The sequence below is a fragment of the Notolepis coatsorum genome (assembly GCF_963971535.1).
Source record: "Notolepis coatsorum genome assembly, chromosome: 5".
NCBI classification, from domain to species: domain Eukaryota; kingdom Metazoa; phylum Chordata; class Actinopteri; order Aulopiformes; family Paralepididae; genus Notolepis; species Notolepis coatsorum.
The window spans coordinates 192077724-192098797 of record NC_140169.1 but is presented as its reverse complement, the minus strand read 5'-3'; the positions used below and the strand labels follow the sequence as shown (position 1 = coordinate 192098797).

Sequence of the window (21074 nt, the reverse complement as noted above, 5' to 3'; positions counted from 1 at the left end):
ATCAATGTGAAGTGATGCAAGGAACTCTTGTCCTTTTGTGGAAATAGCAGCTACATTGGCAAATGGGTTGCTCACAAAATGCATCAATTCTTCTGGACATGTCAAATTCATCAAATCGACTTGCAAAGTTTTCCCTCAATTTATCAATGAAATCTGTCATTAATTGAGTGACTTTTGGCTGAATTGTGCGTGTTAACGTTGACATGAAAAGAAAAAAGTAAAAAAAAAATTAAATTTTTTTTTATTTTTATTTATTTTTTTATTTTTTTTTATTATCGTGTAATCTTTGGCGGGCCGGTCAGAATCATCCCGCGGGCCGGATCTGGCCCGCGGGCCGCCAGTTGAATAGCCCTGGGTTAGGGGTAGGAGGACAGCGGGGAGGGTGAGAGGTCATGACCTTGAAACAATTAAATACTTCCCCCTCACAGATTTTTTTTTTATCTACCTTAAACGGATCTTTTTCAAGTTCGAAGTTTTAATACTCTTATCAACATGAGAGTCAACAAATGCTTGCTTTATGCAGCCATTAACACAAAAGGATGACCCCCATGCATTGCAAATTTGCATCAAATTCAAAACAGAGTGATGCACAAAATAACTTAAAAGATAATAATAATTTAAAACAATGAATAAAGTGTGCATGAAATAATAGGCGAAAGAAAACGTTAGGAACTTGTTACATTCACCCACACAAGGGCTGAGTAATCACCCCCCCCCCCTCTCTCTCTCACACACACACTCTCCCAGCTCTTTCTCTCTTGCCCCTTCCTCATCTCTCTCACCCCCCCTCTCTCTCTCTCTCTCTATCTCTCACACACACACTTCAGAAACAAACATAGTATGAGAGCATCAATAATACACCTGAGTGAAGTCTAGTAAAAAATAAAAATAAAATAGAAATGTCTTAAAAGTTAATCGTGAGTTTAAAAAAAATAGTGGCGTAGTTCATTTATGGGTGCTTCATTGATAATTACACAATCATTAAATTATATATAACAAAATCATATATTTCATATGGTCAATGTGGCAATGTTGTCAACTCTGTTCATATGAATTAAGCCTATTTGGAAGGTTTTTATTTTGTGCTCAGGCACATAAGAAAAGGCAGCTCTTGTAAACTCGTCAACAAAGCGACCCGCAAAAAAACATTTGGCTCCTCTACAGACACTAAACTTAAGCAGAGCATTTGTGCTCCTGCAGGATCCGCGGTGAACCACTAGATGTCGCTGAAGACCCATTCTTCTCTTGTTGAAAATCTTATCTCACACCCCTCTGAGACAAAAAAAAGTACTTTAGCACATTCGAACTATGATCAATAAATTAAGAAATACCCTCATGTTGACATGGTGAAATTAAAGAAGGCACTTACATTGATTCAACATCAACTGCAGCAGGCAGAATCAGTTTGTGGTTAATTTGTTCTCTGGCTGCTATTGTTCTCAAGAATATAAATAATATATTAGAGTAACAAACACTGATAAGAGTTTCTATCAGACTCATAAATATAGGCTATTATAGTATAATCAGTGGTGAAAGTAGACTTGAGTTGTTGTTGTTGTTGTTGTTGTTGTTGTTGTCTACTGTTGTTTGGAGAGGGGACAGAGGCAATTAATTTGCCTGATCGTCTTACCTGCAATAATTATTTTGGTGGTGCACAGTACCACACGGTACCGGTTTACTATCGCCTGTGAGTATGATCCATAACTTTGGGATTTCTACCTACACCTCTTAAGTATCTAATGTTAAGACTGCCAGACTGCATGCAGGGGTGCAGAAGGAATCCGTGGTGGAGGACGACAGCAGCATCTCGTTCTTCTTGTTCTGCAACAGGGTCTTTTCTGGGGTCACGCCGTCGGGGTGGGCGTAGGCGCGATTCCTCTTGGCCATCCTGGCCGAGCACCTCATGAGGGCCTTGCCGATGAGGTAGCACAGCTCGGCCACGTTGAGAACCATGCAGATGGTTGATGACGCCACCATGAAGATGGTGAAGAGGGTTTTCTCCGTGGGCCTGGAGATGAAACAGTCCACCTTGTTGGGGCAAGGCCACTGCTCGCACTTCACCAGCCGGGGCATCTGGAAGCCGTCGTAGACAAAGTACAGGGCGTACATGAATCCACCTTCGAAAATGAGACGGAAGAACAGGCTGCAGATGTAGGTCCACCACAGCGGTCCCGTGATGGGCAGGCGCCGCCTCTTCAGCGTCTCCAGGTCTATATCATTCATCCTGGTACCGCCGTTGGAGGCCAGCATGGTCCTCTTGTCCCCTCGCTTCCTGTAGGACACGTGCATGGTCACCAGCAGCGCCGGTGTGGACACGAAGATCAGCTGGAGGCACCAGAGGCGGATGTGAGACACTGGGAAGAAGTGGTCATAGCAGACATTCTTGCAGCCGGGCTGCTGCGTGTTGCAGGTGAAGTCAGCCTGCTCGTCCCCCCAGACGCTCTCGGCGGCCAGCACCAGGATGGTGATGCGGAAGATGAAGAGGACGGAGAGCCAGATCTTTCCCAGGCTGGTAGAGTGTTTGTTCACACCGCCCAGCTGGGCGTACAGGGCCCCCCAGCTCATTGTGACAACAAGGACTCTGGATTCCTACACCGCCTGTAGAAAACAAGAGGTGGACAGAGGGTTTACAAACAAATTAAAGAGTAATTTATCTTCATACTGACTGACTATTCTTGCGGTGATTATCCATTAATTCACTGTCTTGGCTCGTTTAGTTTCTCAAGAAAAGTGACTTGGTCTGAGAGGCTGGCAGAGTAAATCTGCTCCTCTTTGTAGAGACATTAGTTAGGCTGAGAGGCTGACAGAGTAAGTCTGCTCCTCTTTGTAGAGACATTAGTTAGATTGAGAGGCTGGCAGAGTAAATCTGCTCCTCTTTGTAGAGACATTAGTTAGGCTGAGAGGCTGACAGAGTAAGTCTGCTCCTCTTTGTAGAGACATTAGTTAGGCTGAGAGGCTGACAGAGTAAGTCTGCTCCTCTTTGTAGAGACATTAGTTAGGCTGAGAGGCTGACAGAGTAAGTCTGCTCCTCTTTGTAGAGACATTAGTTAGGCTGAGAGGCTGACAGAGTAAGTCTGCTCCTCTTTGTAGAGACATTAGTTAGGCTGAGAGGCTGACAGAGTAAGTCTGCTCCTCTTTGTAGAGACATTAGTTAGGCTGAGAGGCTGACAGAGTAAGTCTGCTCCTCTTTGTAGAGACATTAGTTAGGCTGAGAGGCTGACAGAGTAAGTCTGCTCCTCTTTGTAGAGACATTAGTTAGGCTGAGAGGTTGACAGAGTAAGTCTGCTCCTCTTTGTAGAGACATTAGTTAGGCTGAGAGGCTGACAGAGTAAGTCTGCTCCTCTTTGTAGAGACATTAGTTAGGCTGAGAGGCTGACAGAGTAAGTCTACTCCTCTTTGTAGAGACATTAGTTAGGCTGAGAGGCTGACAGAGTAAGTCTGCCCCTCTTTGTAGAGACATTAGTTAGGCTGAGAGGCTGACAGAGTAAGTCTGCTCCTCTTTGTAGAGACATTAGTTAGGCTGAGAGGCTGACAGAGTAAGTTTGCTCCTCTTTGTAGAGACATTAGTTAGGCTGAGAGGCTGACAGAGTAAGTCTGCTCCTCTTTGTAGAGACATTAGTTAGGCTGAGAGGCTGACAGAGTAAAGGAGACACATGCAGGAGACAAGGTCCTGGTGTGATTCAACCCTACCGGCCAGCAGAGCTACTAGTCTTTGTGATTTCATGCTGCTTTTAAGATCTTTCTTTTTTCATTCTTGTTGTTATATTAAACTGTGAGCAGAGAGAGCGAAAGAAAAAAATGGAATGAGATGATATTCAACATAAACCACGAAATTGTGATTACATGCAATGCGCCTGTAGTCGGTAGATGCACAAGACACTGGAAATATTTCAATATTAACCACTAATAGTTTCATCAGCACACAACAATGAGCTGAATAAATAGTCGAATAAGCAATTATGCTCTCTAATAATTGCCCCCCCCCCCCCATCAGTAGCGTATGGAGGAGGGAAGCTTTCCTCAAGTACAGCTACATATTCTTCATCCAGACAATCTTTCAGTCTTAGACCAGAGGGCCCTCAGCATATCTGCTAGAAGTGGAGGGCCTTGAACACTCTTGAACACTCAGCTGGCCTCGGACCAGTAGTCACCTGCACCCCAAAATAACCACTGGCTCTATGTCTATACAGTTACTGTGAGTGGCTCCTTCCTTCCATCCTTGAAGCACTCACTGAGGAAGTGGCACTCGATCTGAGTATTAACTATATATTACAGAGAAGGGAAAAACTGACATTTTTGAAGAAGAAAGATTTTAGACACATGTCTTTTCGAGTTACAGGCGATACGATTAAATTGCTCTAATACACGACATAGGCCTGACGAGAATAGGTGGGAAATCTGTGCACGTAGCTACTATAACTCACCTGTCTATTGGATTCCTTTTTAAATGTATATCAGTTGACTTCCATTGAGTTAAAACTGATTAATACTGTTTTTGTCGTCGTAGAAAAATCATTCCAACGCACCAGTCGGTAAAGAAAGTTTCAAGTCACGGTTGACGGTTGAGACGTGAAGGAACCCGAGAGCCGCAGATGTCAGGTTTCAGGTTTCAGGTTTTTATTTAGACTCCACAACATAAACAGATCATTACTCCAGCTTACATTGTTGTCAAGGATAGAAACGTATAAGCCTCTTGACTTCATTCCATCGTTGTCCTTGGGTGTCAAGGATGCTAGAAACACACAACTCATTACAGAATTAATCACAATTATTATCTTTGCATAATAATAATGGCACAACCCTAAATTAATACAAAACAAAGCACATTTGTTGATGCAATGTTCATTTATGCCGAAAGTCAGTGAGCTTCAGGAAGCACGGAAGTTAAGGAGAGGGTAGTGGCTTAGGGTTTTGGGCGTGTGAGGCAGTCGAGGGATCCGCCCCTCCTTCCGTGCACGTCGCCAGTCGTGCTCGTGGGGGGGAGGTTTGCGTGAGGATGGGGAGGGGGGGGGGGGGAGGGAGGCCATCCATCTTATCTTCAGACAGTCCCGTCCTGGTTGAAGTATGTCGAGGCACACCTGAGGTTCCGAAGACATTCATCCTTCTTATGGATGGGCGGGGCCAGGGTCAGGGTGGGCCAGGGCCAGGGTGGGGCCAGGAGAATCCTCAACAGTATCGCTGCTCATTCTCATGTTAATTCTTCAAACGTGATTTGCTTGTGTGACGAGAGACAAGTAGGCTAGTTGTGCTTGTGTCCATTCGATTTAATTAGGGATCATTTATGGCAGTTATGATGATAATTTTTTCTTTCTTTCATAATTTGATTCTCCAACAAGGCAGTGGCCTGCTTTAAAAACACATTTTCCTTTAGCCAGAAGAAGTGGCATGTGAAACGGGCTACGGTAATTTCAAAGTGTCATTGCACCATATGACGTGGGCGCCTGCATCCCCTGTGAAATTGAGTCTATAACATGCAAACGCGAATTTCACAGTATGCCTCCCGACCCGTGACCATATGGCACGGTTTCACTTTCATGTATCTCGCTATCAATAATTGCTGTTTTCATAAGCGGACACTCGTGCTGAAATAAATACATCCATTTTAGAGGCAGGCTACTCAGTTCAGGAAACTTGTGAAATATTTATTATTTTCAAGATGTATATATTTTTTTACAATTACATTTCCATTACAATCAAGACAATCAAGACAAAACAAATACCTGCATATCACGATAATCAATTCATATAAAATGGATGAATTCATTTTTTGTATTGAAAAAGTCCACAGAATTAATTTCCAAAGTAAATATTTTGTTCCATCCTGATAAGTAATTTGTAATTCAGTAACTCGATCACAGTAGGCTACATCTGTCGACCCATTCTTAATTTTATCTCGATGAAGCATCACTGAGGGGAACTTTCCTCTATAGCTGCTACAAAGAGGGGAACGTTGATGGATTCAAAGATCCCATAAAATGTTGCTGTAGATCCTAAAATGTTTTCCTCTGCTACAATACTTTGCCCTGGTCTGCCATAGTGCATGTTTTCCAGATGGTGAGGGATAAGACTGTGAGTGGTGGCTGCTGCCATATTCTAACCCGGCCTGTATTTATCAAGCCGCTGAGAGAGTGCTCATTTCATGAAATTTGAGCGTCTCCAGAGCCACCTATCTAGAAAGATCTAGATATTCCTTTCCAATTGAATATTCAATAAACTGATCTTTGCAGGCAACAAGTACTATTGCTTAGGCTACCTTCACACTGCAGGCAAAAGTGGCCTGAATCTGATTTGTTTTTGCGCATAATGTGACTCAGAACAGTTTTCACATCTCATGGAATCTGATCTTTTCAATTCTGATTTGGGCCACTTTCATATGTGGTCCTAAGTCAGATACAGGTCTGATTTTTTGCAATGCAACCTCAGTCTGAACATACAGTCATGTCAGAATTCATGTGACTTTTATGTCACTCTAGATTGATATTCATCACCCCCATATTATCTGCTCATGAATTAGTTGGCCTCCACTGCACATCAACTTATAAATTAAAACATAAACTGTGACTTCAGTGTCCTCCATGTTACATCCATCTTCGTTATTGGTCATTTGCACATGTTAAGAAGCGTGATCAGTTCACAAAGGAATCTGATATTGGCCACATTTAAAAAAAATAATAATAATAATGTGAACAGCCAAACAAAAAAATCTGATCTGAGCATTAAATCATAATTGAGCATTAAGGCTTGCAGTGTGAATGTAGGTAGTTGCAGGGAGGAAAATATGGTTCAAGATACCTCAATATCACAACTTCTGTACAACAAAAATTCTTATATAAGGCTTAGGAACCCAGGGTCACATATGAAGTTGAATTCAGATGTAAACTGGTCTTGGAGGGCGGCTGAGTGGCGCAGTGGGCAAGGCGCTCACCACTAACGCAGGAGATGCTGGTATCGAGCCCAGCTCTCGGCGTTGTTACCGGCTTGGCCGGCCGTCATACTAACACAATTGGCAGTGTTAGAGGGTGGGAAAGCCGGTGGGTGGGGATTGGACGTTGTGGACAGCGACTCCTACAGGTCGGTTGGGTGACGCCGGTACGGCGGAAACAGGAAGTATCGGGGGCAGCGTGAGCCTCCCATGCGTTACTCCTCGCCACTGAGAGTTCGAGCTGCTGCGGTGAAAAGATGCGACAGGCTGCCTCCTCGTGTACCGGAGGAGACACGTGATGCAAGGCTTCTATCCTCACTACAGCCGACCAGTGGGAGGCATAGTCTAGCAACGTTCAAGACAGGGGAGGGAAGAATTGGAAACACGAAATTGGGATGGGAGAAAAATAGAAAATGGGGAGAAAAAGTGGATAAAAAAAATATGTAAACTGGTCTCAGGCAGGGGTGCGTTGCTCAGGGGACGGGGTTGCACGCCGTGCAACTGGCTACGTGAGCAGAAGCACGCGCATGCACATGCACGGATGTGCACACGCGTGCACACAGGAATGCGCTGCACTCGACTGATGCGCCAAATCGCTAAGTACCCACCTGGCTGCTTTGCATAACAATAGCGCAGGTTGTCAGGTGTGTTCAAATACGTTCTCAGATACATTCACACAAAACTTGTGAATGAAATGTGTTACATTCCATTCGTAGAGGCAATTAGGCATTGTCTTTAGTCTGTGCGTATGCGAGGGAACATTTATGCACATGCGCGGGAGCGAGCGCACGCGCACACAGGAGTGTGCGTGCACGTGGCGTCATTAAAACACCGTGCAACCAGCTTTGAAATCAGCAATGCACCCCTGGTCTCAGGTCAGTACTCCTGCTTGAGTTGAGTATAGCTAGATCTTTGAAACTTGATGATTGCACAAATATATATTATATAGTTAGACTGAGGTCTTAGGTTAAGGTTTAGGTTTGGGTTTATAAACAACTTTCTAGCTTGGCCAAGCAGTGAGGACCCCGGACCCTCTGGGTCACTACTTCTTCAGCTTGGCCAGACCCATGAGGAGCTGGTCTCTCTGGGTCACTACGTCTTCAGCTTGGCCAGACCCATGAGGAGCTGGTCCCTCCTCTCCCTCCTGGCAGACAGGTGCTGCGGGTCGCAGGGGATCAGCTCACACATCTCCTGTGGAGAGAAACATACCTACATACATAGCAGAGGAAAGACGGGATTAGGAGACGACAAGGGCAGAGAGAAAATAATGACAAGTATCTTCTCCAGAGCGGGGAGGGGGCAGGGGCAGGAGCAGGCATGCAGTCGTGCAGAAACGCGGTTAAACGCCGTTTAGGTAGGTCACTGAGGCAGAAGTGCGCGCAATGATGTGCACGCGCGCACACAAAAATGCGTTCACAATTGTCACTGGACTCGTCGCGCCGTGCGATAAGTACCCGGCCGGCACTTATCACCTAGACTTTGCATAATAATAGGATACCGATAGCATAACAACGAGAAGTGCCAAACCAAAATACAAGCCCTGTAGGCTACCAATTGGTGGGGGGTTGCTTGATCTGTGGTCCCGACTGGAAGTTTGTATTTACTTTTCTAATTTAAGTTAATTCAATTAAAGAAATTGTAACTACAATTACATTTTAAACATTGTTATGCATAATAATCATCTGTTCTGTGCGCAACCGAGGGAACATGTATGCGCGTGGCGTTTGGGCAGTTGTTCAGGGGGCCACATTGTCAGAAACCCAAGGGGCCAGGGGCCGGACTGCCACGGCGCCTCCCCGTGCTATGAATATATGTACACTTGACACAACACGCAACCACATTTTCACAACTTTTATTTAACTACATTGCAAAAGTAGTATACTTTTCAAAAAAAGTGCTTCATTTATGTGCCACATCTGCAACATCTCCTGCAAAAAGTGCTTCATTTATGACTGTGCAACAACTGCAACATCTCCTCTTCAACATTTCAATATAAAAATTAAATAAAAAACAAACAAGTGCATGATGTGCATCTGAACATTCTAACATCAACACTTGAACAAAAAAACACATTTATAGTGCAGCTGAGCTTATGAAAAAGTGCTTCATGTCTGTGCAACAACAGCAAATCACAGCATCTTATTAGCACTTATTGTCCACTCTTAACTCTCAAACATCAGGGGGGTGGGGGGCAGACAGGCCTAGCCTACATACACACATCTAATGAGAGCGATTGCACTTCTTTGACTGGGCAATGGCAGAGAAAGAGGGTTCATAGGAAGTGAGGGCTACCCGCAAACAGTGATGCAAATGCTTTGTCAAGGAGGCACGGTTGCTTGTTTTAATGGCATTCATGTGAGAGAAACTGGATTCACAGGTGTATGTTGAGCCAAACATTGTTAGCACAGATATTGCCAGCGTTTTTATTTTGGGGAATGTCTTGACATGATACACTTTATCCAAAATGTTGTGGTGGATTCATTCTCAAGTGCCTGCTTCAGAGCAGATGATGCTTGCATGTCAATTATTTCAAGTTGCAGGAGACCTTCATCAATGTGAAGTGATGCAAGGAACTCTTGTCCTTTTGTGGAAATAGCAGCTACATTGGCAAATGGGTTGCTCACAAAATGCATCAATTCTTCTGGACATGTCAAATTCATCAAATCGACTTGCAAAGTTTTCCCTCAATTTATCAATGAAATCTGTCATTAATTGAGTGACTTTTGGCTGAATTGTGCGTGTTAACGTTGCATGTGGTACAACAATAGTTTTATCTCAATTATCTTGTTTTCATGATCATGGGAAGTCAAAATGTGTATTGAAATTGAAACTTGATTAATCACCCAGCCCTAGTGCAACACCATCCTCTTTGCACAAAGACAGATCAGGCCTATTGTACTGCAAATTATGAGGGATGATTGATGTAATAACACAAAGTCATGATTCATGAACCAAAATACAACCCATTCCTCGCTGCGCCTACTCACACCAAAGGCAACAGCCGTAGCTGTTATCAGTGAATCCTTTTTACTCTGGAAACACACTGGGATCTAAAACACTGTTTTACTGCTGACTCATCATCAGTTAAACATTATGGTGAGATGACAACGCACTTCAGGAGAACATGTGTTATAGAGTTATATTGTAATTACTACCCAAGATTAACTGAAGGCTAATATGAAGAAGCTCTGTGGCCATACAGAGGATAAATTCATTCATCCACTCACTCACTCACTCACTCACTCACTCACTCACTTCCTGTATTGTTTATATTTAACCATTCAATAACCTGATAACAGTTTTAAAGTTTTCATTGTCTTGTAGAGCACCAGACCAAATAGACCACTTGGCTCTCGGTAGTAGAAAAACAAAGTAGAAAAAACATACTTCATAGTAGTTCATTTATGGGTGCTTCATTGATAATTACACAATCATTAAATTATATATAACAAAATCATATATTTCATATGGTCAATGTGGCAATGTTGTCAACTCTGTTCATATGAATTAAGCCTATTTGGAAGGTTTTTATTTTGTGCTCAGGCACATAAGAAAAGGCAGCTCTTGTAAACTCGTCAACAAAGCGACCCGCAAAAAAACATTTGGCTCCTCTACAGACACTAAACTTAAGCAGAGCATTTGTGCTCCTGCAGGATCCGCGGTGAACCACTAGATGTCGCTGAAGACCCATTCTTCTCTTGTTGAAAATCTTATCTCACACCCCTCTGAGACAAAAAAAAGTACTTTAGCACATTCGAACTATGATCAATAAATTAAGAAATACCCTCATGTTGACATGGTGAAATTAAAGAAGGCACTTACATTGATTCAACATCAACTGCAGCAGGCAGAATCAGTTTGTGGTTAATTTGTTCTCTGGCTGCTATTGTTCTCAAGAATATAAATAATATATTAGAGTAACAAACACTGATAAGAGTTTCTATCAGACTCATAAATATAGGCTATTATAGTATAATCAGTGGTGAAAGTAGACTTGAGTTGTTGTTGTTGTTGTTGTTGTTGTTGTTGTCTACTGTTGTTTGGAGAGGGGACAGAGGCAATTAATTTGCCTGATCGTCTTACCTGCAATAATTATTTTGGTGGTGCACAGTACCACACGGTACCGGTTTACTATCGCCTGTGAGTATGATCCATAACTTTGGGATTTCTACCTACACCTCTTAAGTATCTAATGTTAAGACTGCCAGACTGCATGCAGGGGTGCAGAAGGAATCCGTGGTGGAGGACGACAGCAGCATCTCGTTCTTCTTGTTCTGCAACAGGGTCTTTTCTGGGGTCACGCCGTCGGGGTGGGCGTAGGCGCGATTCCTCTTGGCCATCCTGGCCGAGCACCTCATGAGGGCCTTGCCGATGAGGTAGCACAGCTCGGCCACGTTGAGAACCATGCAGATGGTTGATGACGCCACCATGAAGATGGTGAAGAGGGTTTTCTCCGTGGGCCTGGAGATGAAACAGTCCACCTTGTTGGGGCAAGGCCACTGCTCGCACTTCACCAGCCGGGGCATCTGGAAGCCGTCGTAGACAAAGTACAGGGCGTACATGAATCCACCTTCGAAAATGAGACGGAAGAACAGGCTGCAGATGTAGGTCCACCACAGCGGTCCCGTGATGGGCAGGCGCCGCCTCTTCAGCGTCTCCAGGTCTATATCATTCATCCTGGTACCGCCGTTGGAGGCCAGCATGGTCCTCTTGTCCCCTCGCTTCCTGTAGGACACGTGCATGGACACCAGCAGCGCCGGTGTGGACACGAAGATCAGCTGGAGGCACCAGAGGCGGATGTGAGACACTGGGAAGAAGTGGTCATAGCAGACATTCTTGCAGCCGGGCTGCTGCGTGTTGCAGGTGAAGTCAGCCTGCTCGTCCCCCCAGACGCTCTCGGCGGCCAGCACCAGGATGGTGATGCGGAAGATGAAGAGGACGGAGAGCCAGATCTTTCCCAGGCTGGTAGAGTGTTTGTTCACACCGCCCAGCTGGGCGTACAGGGCCCCCCAGCTCATTGTGACAACAAGGACTCTGGATTCCTACACCGCCTGTAGAAAACAAGAGGTGGACAGAGGGTTTACAAACAAATTAAAGAGTAATTTATCTTCATACTGACTGACTATTCTTGCGGTGATTATCCATTAATTCACTGTCTTGGCTCGTTTAGTTTCTCAAGAAAAGTGACTTGGTCTGAGAGGCTGGCAGAGTAAATCTGCTCCTCTTTGTAGAGACATTAGTTAGGCTGAGAGGCTGACAGAGTAAGTCTGCTCCTCTTTGTAGAGACATTAGTTAAGCTGAGAGGCTGACAGAGTAAGTCTGCTCCTCTTTGTAGAGACATTAGTTAGGCTGAGAGGCTGACAGAGTAAGTCTGCTCCTCTTTGTAGAGACATTAGTTAGGCTGAGAGGCTGACAGAGTAAGTCTGCTCCTCTTTGTAGAGACATTAGTTAGGCTGAGAGGCTGACAGAGTAAGTCTGCTCCTCTTTGTAGAGACATTAGTTAGGCTGAGAGGCTGACAGAGTAAGTCTGCTCCTCTTTGTAGAGACATTAGTTAGGCTGAGAGGTTGACAGAGTAAGTCTGCTCCTCTTTGTAGAGACATTAGTTAGGCTGAGAGGCTGACAGAGTAAGTCTGCTCCTCTTTGTAGAGACATTAGTTAGGCTGAGAGGCTGACAGAGTAAGTCTGCTCCTCTTTGTAGAGACATTAGTTAGGCTGAGAGGCTGACAGAGTAAGTCTGCTCCTCTTTGTAGAGACATTAGTTAGGCTGAGAGGCTGACAGAGTAAGTCTGCTCCTCTTTGTAGAGACATTAGTTAGGCTGAGAGGTTGACAGAGTAAGTCTGCTCCTCTTTGTAGAGACATTAGTTAGGCTGAGAGGCTGACAGAGTAAGTCTGCTCCTCTTTGTAGAGACATTAGTTAGGCTGAGAGGTTGACAGAGTAAGTCTGCTCCTCTTTGTAGAGACATTAGTTAGGCTGAGAGGCTGACAGAGTAAGTCTGCTCCTCTTTGTAGAGACATTAGTTAGGCTGAGAGGCTGACAGAGTAAGTCTGCTCCTCTTTGTAGAGACATTAGTTAGGCTGAGAGGCTGACAGAGTAAAGGAGACACATGCAGGAGAGAAGGTCCTGGTGTGATTCAACCCTACCGGCCAGCAGAGCTACTAGTCTTTGTGATTTCATGCTGCTTTTAAGATCTTTCTTTTTTCATTCTTGTTGTTATATTAAACTGTGAGCAGAGAGAGCGAAAGAAAAAAATGGAATGAGATGATATTCAACATAAACCACGAAATTGTGATTACATGCAATGCGCCTGTAGTCGGTAGATGCACGTAGCACGAGACACTGGAAATATTTCAATATTAACCACTAATAGTTTCATCAGCACACAACAATGAGCTGAATAAATAGTCGAATAAGCAATTATGCTCTCTAATAATTGCCCCCCCCCCCCATCAGTAGCGTATGGAGGAGGGAAGCTTTCCTCAAGTACAGCTACATATTCTTCATCCAGACAATCTTTCAGTCTTAGACCAGAGGGCCCTCAGCATATCTGCTAGAAGTGGAGGGCCTTGAACACTCTTGAACACTCAGCTGGCCTCGGACCAGTAGTCACCTGCACCCCAAAATAACCACTGGCTCTATGTCTATACAGTTACTGTGAGTGGCTCCTTCCTTCCATCCTTGAAGCACTCACTGAGGAAGTGGCACTCGATCTGAGTATTAACTATATATTACAGAGAAGGGAAAAACTGACATTTTTGAAGAAGAAAAATCAAACATTAATTTCCAATAATTCTCAAATGTTCTGGTTATTGTTTCTTTCAGTCTTTTCGAGTTACAGGCGATACGATTAAATTGCTCTAATAACACGACATAGGCCTGACGAGAATAGGTGGGAAATCTGTGCACGTAGCTACTATAACTCACCTGTCTATTGGATTCCTTTTTAAATGTATATCAGTTGACTTCCATTGAGTTAAAACTGATTAATCCTGTTTTTGTCGTCGTAGAAAAATCATTCCAACGCACCAGTCGGTAAAGAAAGTTTCAAGTCACGGTTGACGGTTGAGACGTGAAGGAACCCGAGAGCCGCAGATGTGAAGTATGTCGAGGCACACCTGAGGTTTCCAAAGGGTCAGGGTGGGCGGGGCCAGGGTGGGGCCAGGGGAAACCTCAACAGTATCGCTGCTCATTCTCATGTTAATTCTTCAAACGTGATTTGCTTGTGTGACGAGAGACAAGTAGGCTAGTTGTGCTTGTGTCCATTCGATTTAATTAGGGATCATTTATGGCAGTTATGATGATAATTTTTTCTTTCTTTCATAATTTGATTCTCCAACAAGGCAGTGGCCTGCTTTAAAAACACATTTTCCTTTAGCCAGAAGAAGTGGCATGTGAAACGGGCTACGGTAATTTCAAAGTGTCATTGCACCATATGACGTGGGCGCCTGCATCCCCTGTGAAATTGAGTCTATAACATGCAAACGCGAATTTCACAGTATGCCTCCCGACCCGTGACCATATGGCACGGTTTCACTTTCATGTATCTCGCTATCAATAATTGCTGTTTTCATAAGCGGACACTCGTGCTGAAATAAATACATCCATTTTAGAGGCAGGCTACTCAGTTCAGGAAACTTGTGAAATATTTATTATTTTCAAGATGTATATATTTTTTTACAATTACATTTCCATTACAATCAAGACAATCAAGACAAAACAAATACCTGCATATCACGATAATCAATTCATATAAAATGGATGAATTCATTTTTTGTATTGAAAAAGTCCACAGAATTAATTTCCAAAGTAAATATTTTGTTCCATCCTGATAAGTAATTTGTAATTCAGTAACTCGATCACAGTAGGCTACATCTGTCGACCCATTCTTAATTTTATCTCGATGAAGCATCACTGAGGGGAACTTTCCTCTATAGCTGCTACAAAGAGGGGAACGTTGATGGATTCAAAGATCCCATAAAATGTTGCTGTAGATCCTAAAATGTTTTCCTCTGCTACAATACTTTGCCCTGGTCTGCCATAGTGCATGTTTTCCAGATGGTGAGGGATAAGACTGTGAGTGGTGGCTGCTGCCATATTCTAACCCGGCCTGTATTTATCAAGCCGCTGAGAGAGTGCTCATTTCATGAAATTTGAGCGTCTCCAGAGCCACCTATCTAGAAAGATCTAGATATTCCTTTCCAATTGAATATTCAATAAACTGATCTTTGCAGGCAACAAGTACTATTGCTTAGGCTACCTTCACACTGCAGGCAAAAGTGGCCTGAATCTGATTTGTTTTTGCGCATAATGTGACTCAGAACAGTTTTTTCATGACAGTGTGTGAACAGCACACATCTCATGGAATCTGATCTTTTCAATTCTGATTTGGGCCACTTTCATATGTGGTCCTAAGTCAGATACAGGTCTGATTTTTTGCAATGCAACCTCAGTCTGAACATACAGTCATGTCAGAATTCATGTGACTTTTATGTCACTCTAGATTGATATTCATCACCCCCATATTATCTGCTCATGAATTAGTTGGCCTCCACTGCACATCAACTTATAAATTAAAACATAAACTGTGACTTCAGTGTCCTCCATGTTACATCCATCTTCGTTATTGGTCATTTGCACATGTTAAGAAGCGTGATCAGTTCACAAAGGAATCTGATATTGGCCACATTTAAAAAAAATAATAATAATAATGTGAACAGCCAAACAAAAAAATCTGATCTGAGCATTAAATCATAATTGAGCATTAAGGCTTGCAGTGTGAATGTAGGTAGTTGCAGGGAGGAAAATATGGTTCAAGATACCTCAATATCACAACTTCTGTACAACAAAAATTCTTATATAAGGCTTAGGAACCCAGGGTCACATATGAAGTTGAATTCAGATGTAAACTGGTCTTGGAGGGCGGCTGAGTGGCGCAGTGGGCAAGGCGCTCACCACTAACGCAGGAGATGCTGGTATCGAGCCCAGCTCTCGGCGTTGTTACCGGCTTGGCCGGCCGTCATACTAACACAATTGGCAGTGTTAGAGGGTGGGAAAGCCGGTGGGTGGGGATTGGACGTTGTGGACAGCGACTCCTACAGGTCGGTTGGGTGACGCCGGTACGGCGGAAACAGGAAGTATCGGGGGCAGCGTGAGCCTCCCATGCGTTACTCCTCGCCACTGAGAGTTCGAGCTGCTGCGGTGAAAAGATGCGACAGGCTGCCTCCTCGTGTACCGGAGGAGACACGTGATGCAAGGCTTCTATCCTCACTACAGCCGACCAGTGGGAGGCATAGTCTAGCAACGTTCAAGACAGGGGAGGGAAGAATTGGAAACACGAAATTGGGATGGGAGAAAAATAGAAAATGGGGAGAAAAAGTGGATAAAAAAAATATGTAAACTGGTCTCAGGCAGGGGTGCGTTGCTCAGGGGACGGGGTTGCACGCCGTGCAACTGGCTACGTGAGCAGAAGCACGCGCATGCACATGCACGGATGTGCACACGCGTGCACACAGGAATGCGCTGCACTCGACTGATGCGCCAAATCGCTAAGTACCCACCTGGCTGCTTTGCATAACAATAGCGCAGGTTGTCAGGTGTGTTCAAATACGTTCTCAGATACATTCACACAAAACTTGTGAATGAAATGTGTTACATTCCATTCGTAGAGGCAATTAGGCATTGTCTTTAGTCTGTGCGTATGCGAGGGAACATTTATGCACATGCGCGGGAGCGAGCGCACGCGCACACAGGAGTGTGCGTGCACGTGGCGTCATTAAAACACTGTGCAACCAGCTTTGAAATCAGCAATGCACCCCTGGTCTCAGGTCAGTACTCCTGCTTGAGTTGAGTATAGCTAGATCTTTGAAACTTGATGATTGCACAAATATATATTATATAGTTAGACTGAGGTCTTAGGTTAAGGTTTAGGTTTGGGTTTATAAACAACTTTCTAGCTTGGCCAAGCAGTGAGGACCCCGGACCCTCTGGGTCACTACTTCTTCAGCTTGGCCAGACCCATGAGGAGCTGGTCTCTCTGGGTCACTACGTCTTCAGCTTGGCCAGACCCATGAGGAGCTGGTCCCTCCTCTCCCTCCTGGCAGACAGGTGCTGCGGGTCGCAGGGGATCAGCTCACACATCTCCTGTGGAGAGAAACATACCTACATACATAGCAGAGGAAAGACGGGATTAGGAGACGACAAGGGCAGAGAGAAAATAATGACAAGTATCTTCTCCAGAGCGGGGAGGGGGCAGGGGCAGGAGCAGGCATGCAGTCGTGCAGAAACGCGGTTAAACGCCGTTTAGGTAGGTCACTGAGGCAGAAGTGCGCGCAATGATGTGCACGCGCGCACACAAAAATGCGTTCACAATTGTCACTGGACTCGTCGCGCCGTGCGATAAGTACCCGGCCGGCACTTATCACCTAGACTTTGCATAATAATAGGATACCGATAGCATAACAACGAGAAGTGCCAAACCAAAATACAAGCCCTGTAGGCTACCAATTGGTGGGGGGTTGCTTGATCTGTGGTCCCGACTGGAAGTTTGTATTTACTTTTCTAATTTAAGTTAATTCAATTAAAGAAATTGTAACTACAATTACATTTTAAACATTGTTATGCATAATAATCATCTGTTCTGTGCGCAACCGAGGGAACATGTATGCGCGTGGCGTTTGGGCAGTTGTTCAGGGGGCCACATTGTCAGAAACCCAAGGGGCCAGGGGCCGGACTGCCACGGCGCCTCCCCGTGCTATGAATATATGTACACTTGACACAACACGCAACCACATTTTCACAACTTTTATTTAACTACATTGCAAAAGTAGTATACTTTTCAAAAAAAGTGCTTCATTTATGTGCCACATCTGCAACATCTCCTGCAAAAAGTGCTTCATTTATGACTGTGCAACAACTGCAACATCTCCTCTTCAACATTTCAATATAAAAATAAAATAAAAAACAAACAAGTGCATGATGTGCATCTGAACATTCTAACATCAACACTTGAACAAAAAAACACATTTATAGTGCAGCTGAGCTTATGAAAAAGTGCTTCATGTCTGTGCAACAACAGCAAATCACAGCATCTTATTAGCACTTATTGTCCACTCTTAACTCTCAAACATCAGGGGGGTGGGGGGCAGACAGGCCTAGCCTACATACACACATCTAATGAGAGCGATTGCACTTCTTTGACTGGGCAATGGCAGAGAAAGAGGGTTCATAGGAAGTGAGGGCTACCCGCAAACAGTGATGCAAATGCTTTGTCAAGGAGGCACGGTTGCTTGTTTTAATGGCATTCATGTGAGAGAAACTGGATTCACAGGTGTATGTTGAGCCAAACATTGTTAGCACAGATATTGCCAGCGTTTTTATTTTGGGGAATGTCTTGACATGAATACACTTTATCCAAAATGTTGTGGTGGATTCATTCTCAAGTGCCTGCTTCAGAGCAGATGATGCTTGCATGTCAATTATTTCAAGTTGCAGGAGACCTTCATCAATGTGAAGTGATGCAAGGAACTCTTGTCCTTTTGTGGAAATAGCAGCTACATTGGCAAATGGGTTGCTCACAAAATGCATCAATTCTTCTGGACATGTCAAATTCATCAAATCGACTTGCAAAGTTTTCCCTCAATTTATCAATGAAATCTGTCATTAATTGAGTGACTTTTGGCTGAATTGTGCGTGTTAACGTTGACATGAAAAGAAAAAAGTAAAAAAAAAATTAAATTTTTTTTTATTTATTTTTTTTTTTTAATTTTTTTTTATTATCGTGTAATCTTTGGCGGGCCAGTCAGAATCATCCCGCGGGCCGGATCTGGCCAGTTGAATAGCCCTGGGTTAGGGGTAGGAGGACAGCGGGGAGGGTGAGAGGTCATGACCTTGAAACAATTAAATACTTGTGACCTCATTTTCTTCTTCTAAATTCATGCTATATTATGTTATTATGTTATTTGATACTATCTTGTCTAGCACAGTCTCTGGAGCGTAACAGTAAGAAGCATTTTGTATGAAAGTATTCTGTACTTCTGTATGACAACTATTAAAGAACTTGAACTTGAACTTCCCCCTCACAGATTTTTTTTTTATCTACCTTAAACGGATCTTTTTCAAGTTCGAAGTTTTAATACACTTATCAACATGAGAGTCAACAAATGCTTGCTTTATGCAGCCATTAACACAAAAGGATGACCCCCATGCATTGCAAATTTGCATCAAATTCAAAACAGAGTGATGCACAAAATAACTTAAAAGATAATAATAATTTAAAACAATGAATAAAGTGTGCATGAAATAATAGGCGAAAGAAAACGTTAGGAACTTGTTACATTCACCCACACAAGGGCTGAGTAATCACCCCCCCCCCCCTCTCTCTCTCACACACACACTCTCCCAGCTCTTTCTCTCTTGCCCCTTCCTCATCTCTCTCACCCCCCCTCTCTCTCTCTCTCTCTATCTCTCACACACACACTTCAGAAACAAACATAGTATGAGAGCATCAATAATACACCTGAGTGAAGTCTAGTAAAAAATAAAAATAAAATAGAAATGTCTTAAAAGTTAATCGTGAGTTTAAAAAAATAGTGGCGTTAATAGAATCGGGCGTTAACGCGTTAATACCGCGTTAACTTTGACAGCCTTAATTGTAATGTATATTATACCTGATCGAGACCTGCATCTTGCACCTTTGTTTATACTGTTTAATCTTCTCATATTAAATCTTTCAGATTTTTCTAAATTGATTGCCTATATTTATGTCTTTCTACTATTACCCTTCCCATACCTGTACCTCCCCTTCCCCCCTCCCCCATGCTGCTATGGTGCCAGTATTTCCCAAAGGGGATCAATAGAGGAATATCTTATCTTATCTTATATCACTACTCTTGTGTGGGAATATCTTATCTTATCTTCCTTTGAAAGTTTCTCAGGAAGTCATGGTGTCCATAAAGTACATCTTAAATCTTGTCTTTTATTAGAGGTTTTGAAAATATACCTATATTTAGCAGTGACATCTTATGGGCAGAGCTCTTAGACTTATGACTAAATAAAGAGCTTATGCTACTGAACGTACTGGACAGTAAGCGTGTCCCTGTCAGAAGGGCTTAAGCTGAGGCACAAGACCACCAAGTAGTTGCTGAAGTATTAGTAGTTGAATGAAATTACTTTTAGGCCTGATAAAGTATAATCACCTCAGATGTTTTTTGTTCCAGCGCTCTGTGTTGGCACCTGTAGGTCCCTCTGATACATTTTGTGATATTTATTTTCATTCCTGTGGAGCCACAGGTTATAATTTTAGGAACAGCAGAATGCAGTTCAGCGTTCTTACAGTAGAGGGTGGAAGTATGCTTTTGTCTCTCCTACTCTCCACAGCATGTCATTCCCATGTCATTCATTACCAAAGACCTCATCATAATTTCAAATGTTACCTCAGCAGGACTTCCTGACGGGCAGACCCCAGGTGGTGAGAGCAGGCAACTGCACCTCCTCATCCATCACCCTCAACATAGGGGCCCCCCAGGGCTGTGTTCTGAGTCCCCTCCTCTACTCCCTGTACACACATGACTGTGTGGCACAGCGGAACAACAACACAATCATCAAATTTGCTGACGACACAGTAGTGGTGGGCCTGATCTCTGCAAACGACGATAGGGCCTACCTGGAAGAGGTCAAGGTCCTAGCGGGATGGTGTCAAGAGAACAGCCTCTCCCTGAACGTCAGCAAAACAAAGGAGATGATTGTGGACTTCCTGAGGTCGGGGGTCAGGGACTATAGCCCCCTCAGCATCGACGGGGCACCGGTTGAGAGAGTGAACAGTTTTAAGTACCTCAGAGTCCACATATCCGAGGACTTGACATGGACCACACACATTGACAGTGTTGTGAGGAAGGCACGGCAACGCTTCTACTTCCTCAGGCGCCTAAGGAAGTTCCAAGTCAGTCAGAAGATCCTTAAGAACTTCTACTCATGTACAATAGAGAGCATCCTGACTGGCAATATTACCTCCTGGTTTGGGAATAGCACTGCACAAGACCGTAGCAGACTACAGAGAGTGGCCCGTTCAGCCGAACGCACAATTAGAGGGGGGCTTCCCACTCTCCAGAACATTTACAACAAGCGGTGCATGGGTAAGGCTAAGATAATTGTCAAA

The 21074-nt window shown here is 43.8% G+C and overlaps 3 protein-coding genes across 3 annotated transcripts in view; 1 reads left to right on the top strand and 2 right to left on the bottom strand.

The window, feature by feature from the left end:
* The window catches only part of cryl1 (crystallin, lambda 1), a 140109-nt gene that overhangs the window by 15871 nt on the left and 103164 nt on the right, over window positions 1-21074 (top strand). The gene's annotated exons all lie outside the window — the stretch shown is intronic.
* On the bottom strand, window positions 1274-4527 carry LOC311228609 (gap junction beta-2 protein-like). The gene is made up of 2 exons (XM_084314526.1): window positions 4425-4527; window positions 1274-2598 (listed from the first exon to the last, which is right to left on the bottom strand). The coding sequence occupies exon 2, from the start codon at window positions 2563-2565 to the stop codon at window positions 1729-1731; it is 837 nt and encodes a 278-aa protein (XP_084170652.1). The 5' UTR covers window positions 2566-2598; window positions 4425-4527; the 3' UTR covers window positions 1274-1728.
* On the bottom strand, window positions 10649-11940 carry LOC311228610 (gap junction beta-2 protein-like; the record flags this gene model as incomplete). The annotated part of the gene is made up of 1 exon (XM_084314527.1): window positions 10649-11940. One exon carries the CDS (start codon window positions 11938-11940, stop codon window positions 11104-11106), a length of 837 nt encoding a protein of 278 aa, XP_084170653.1. The 3' UTR covers window positions 10649-11103.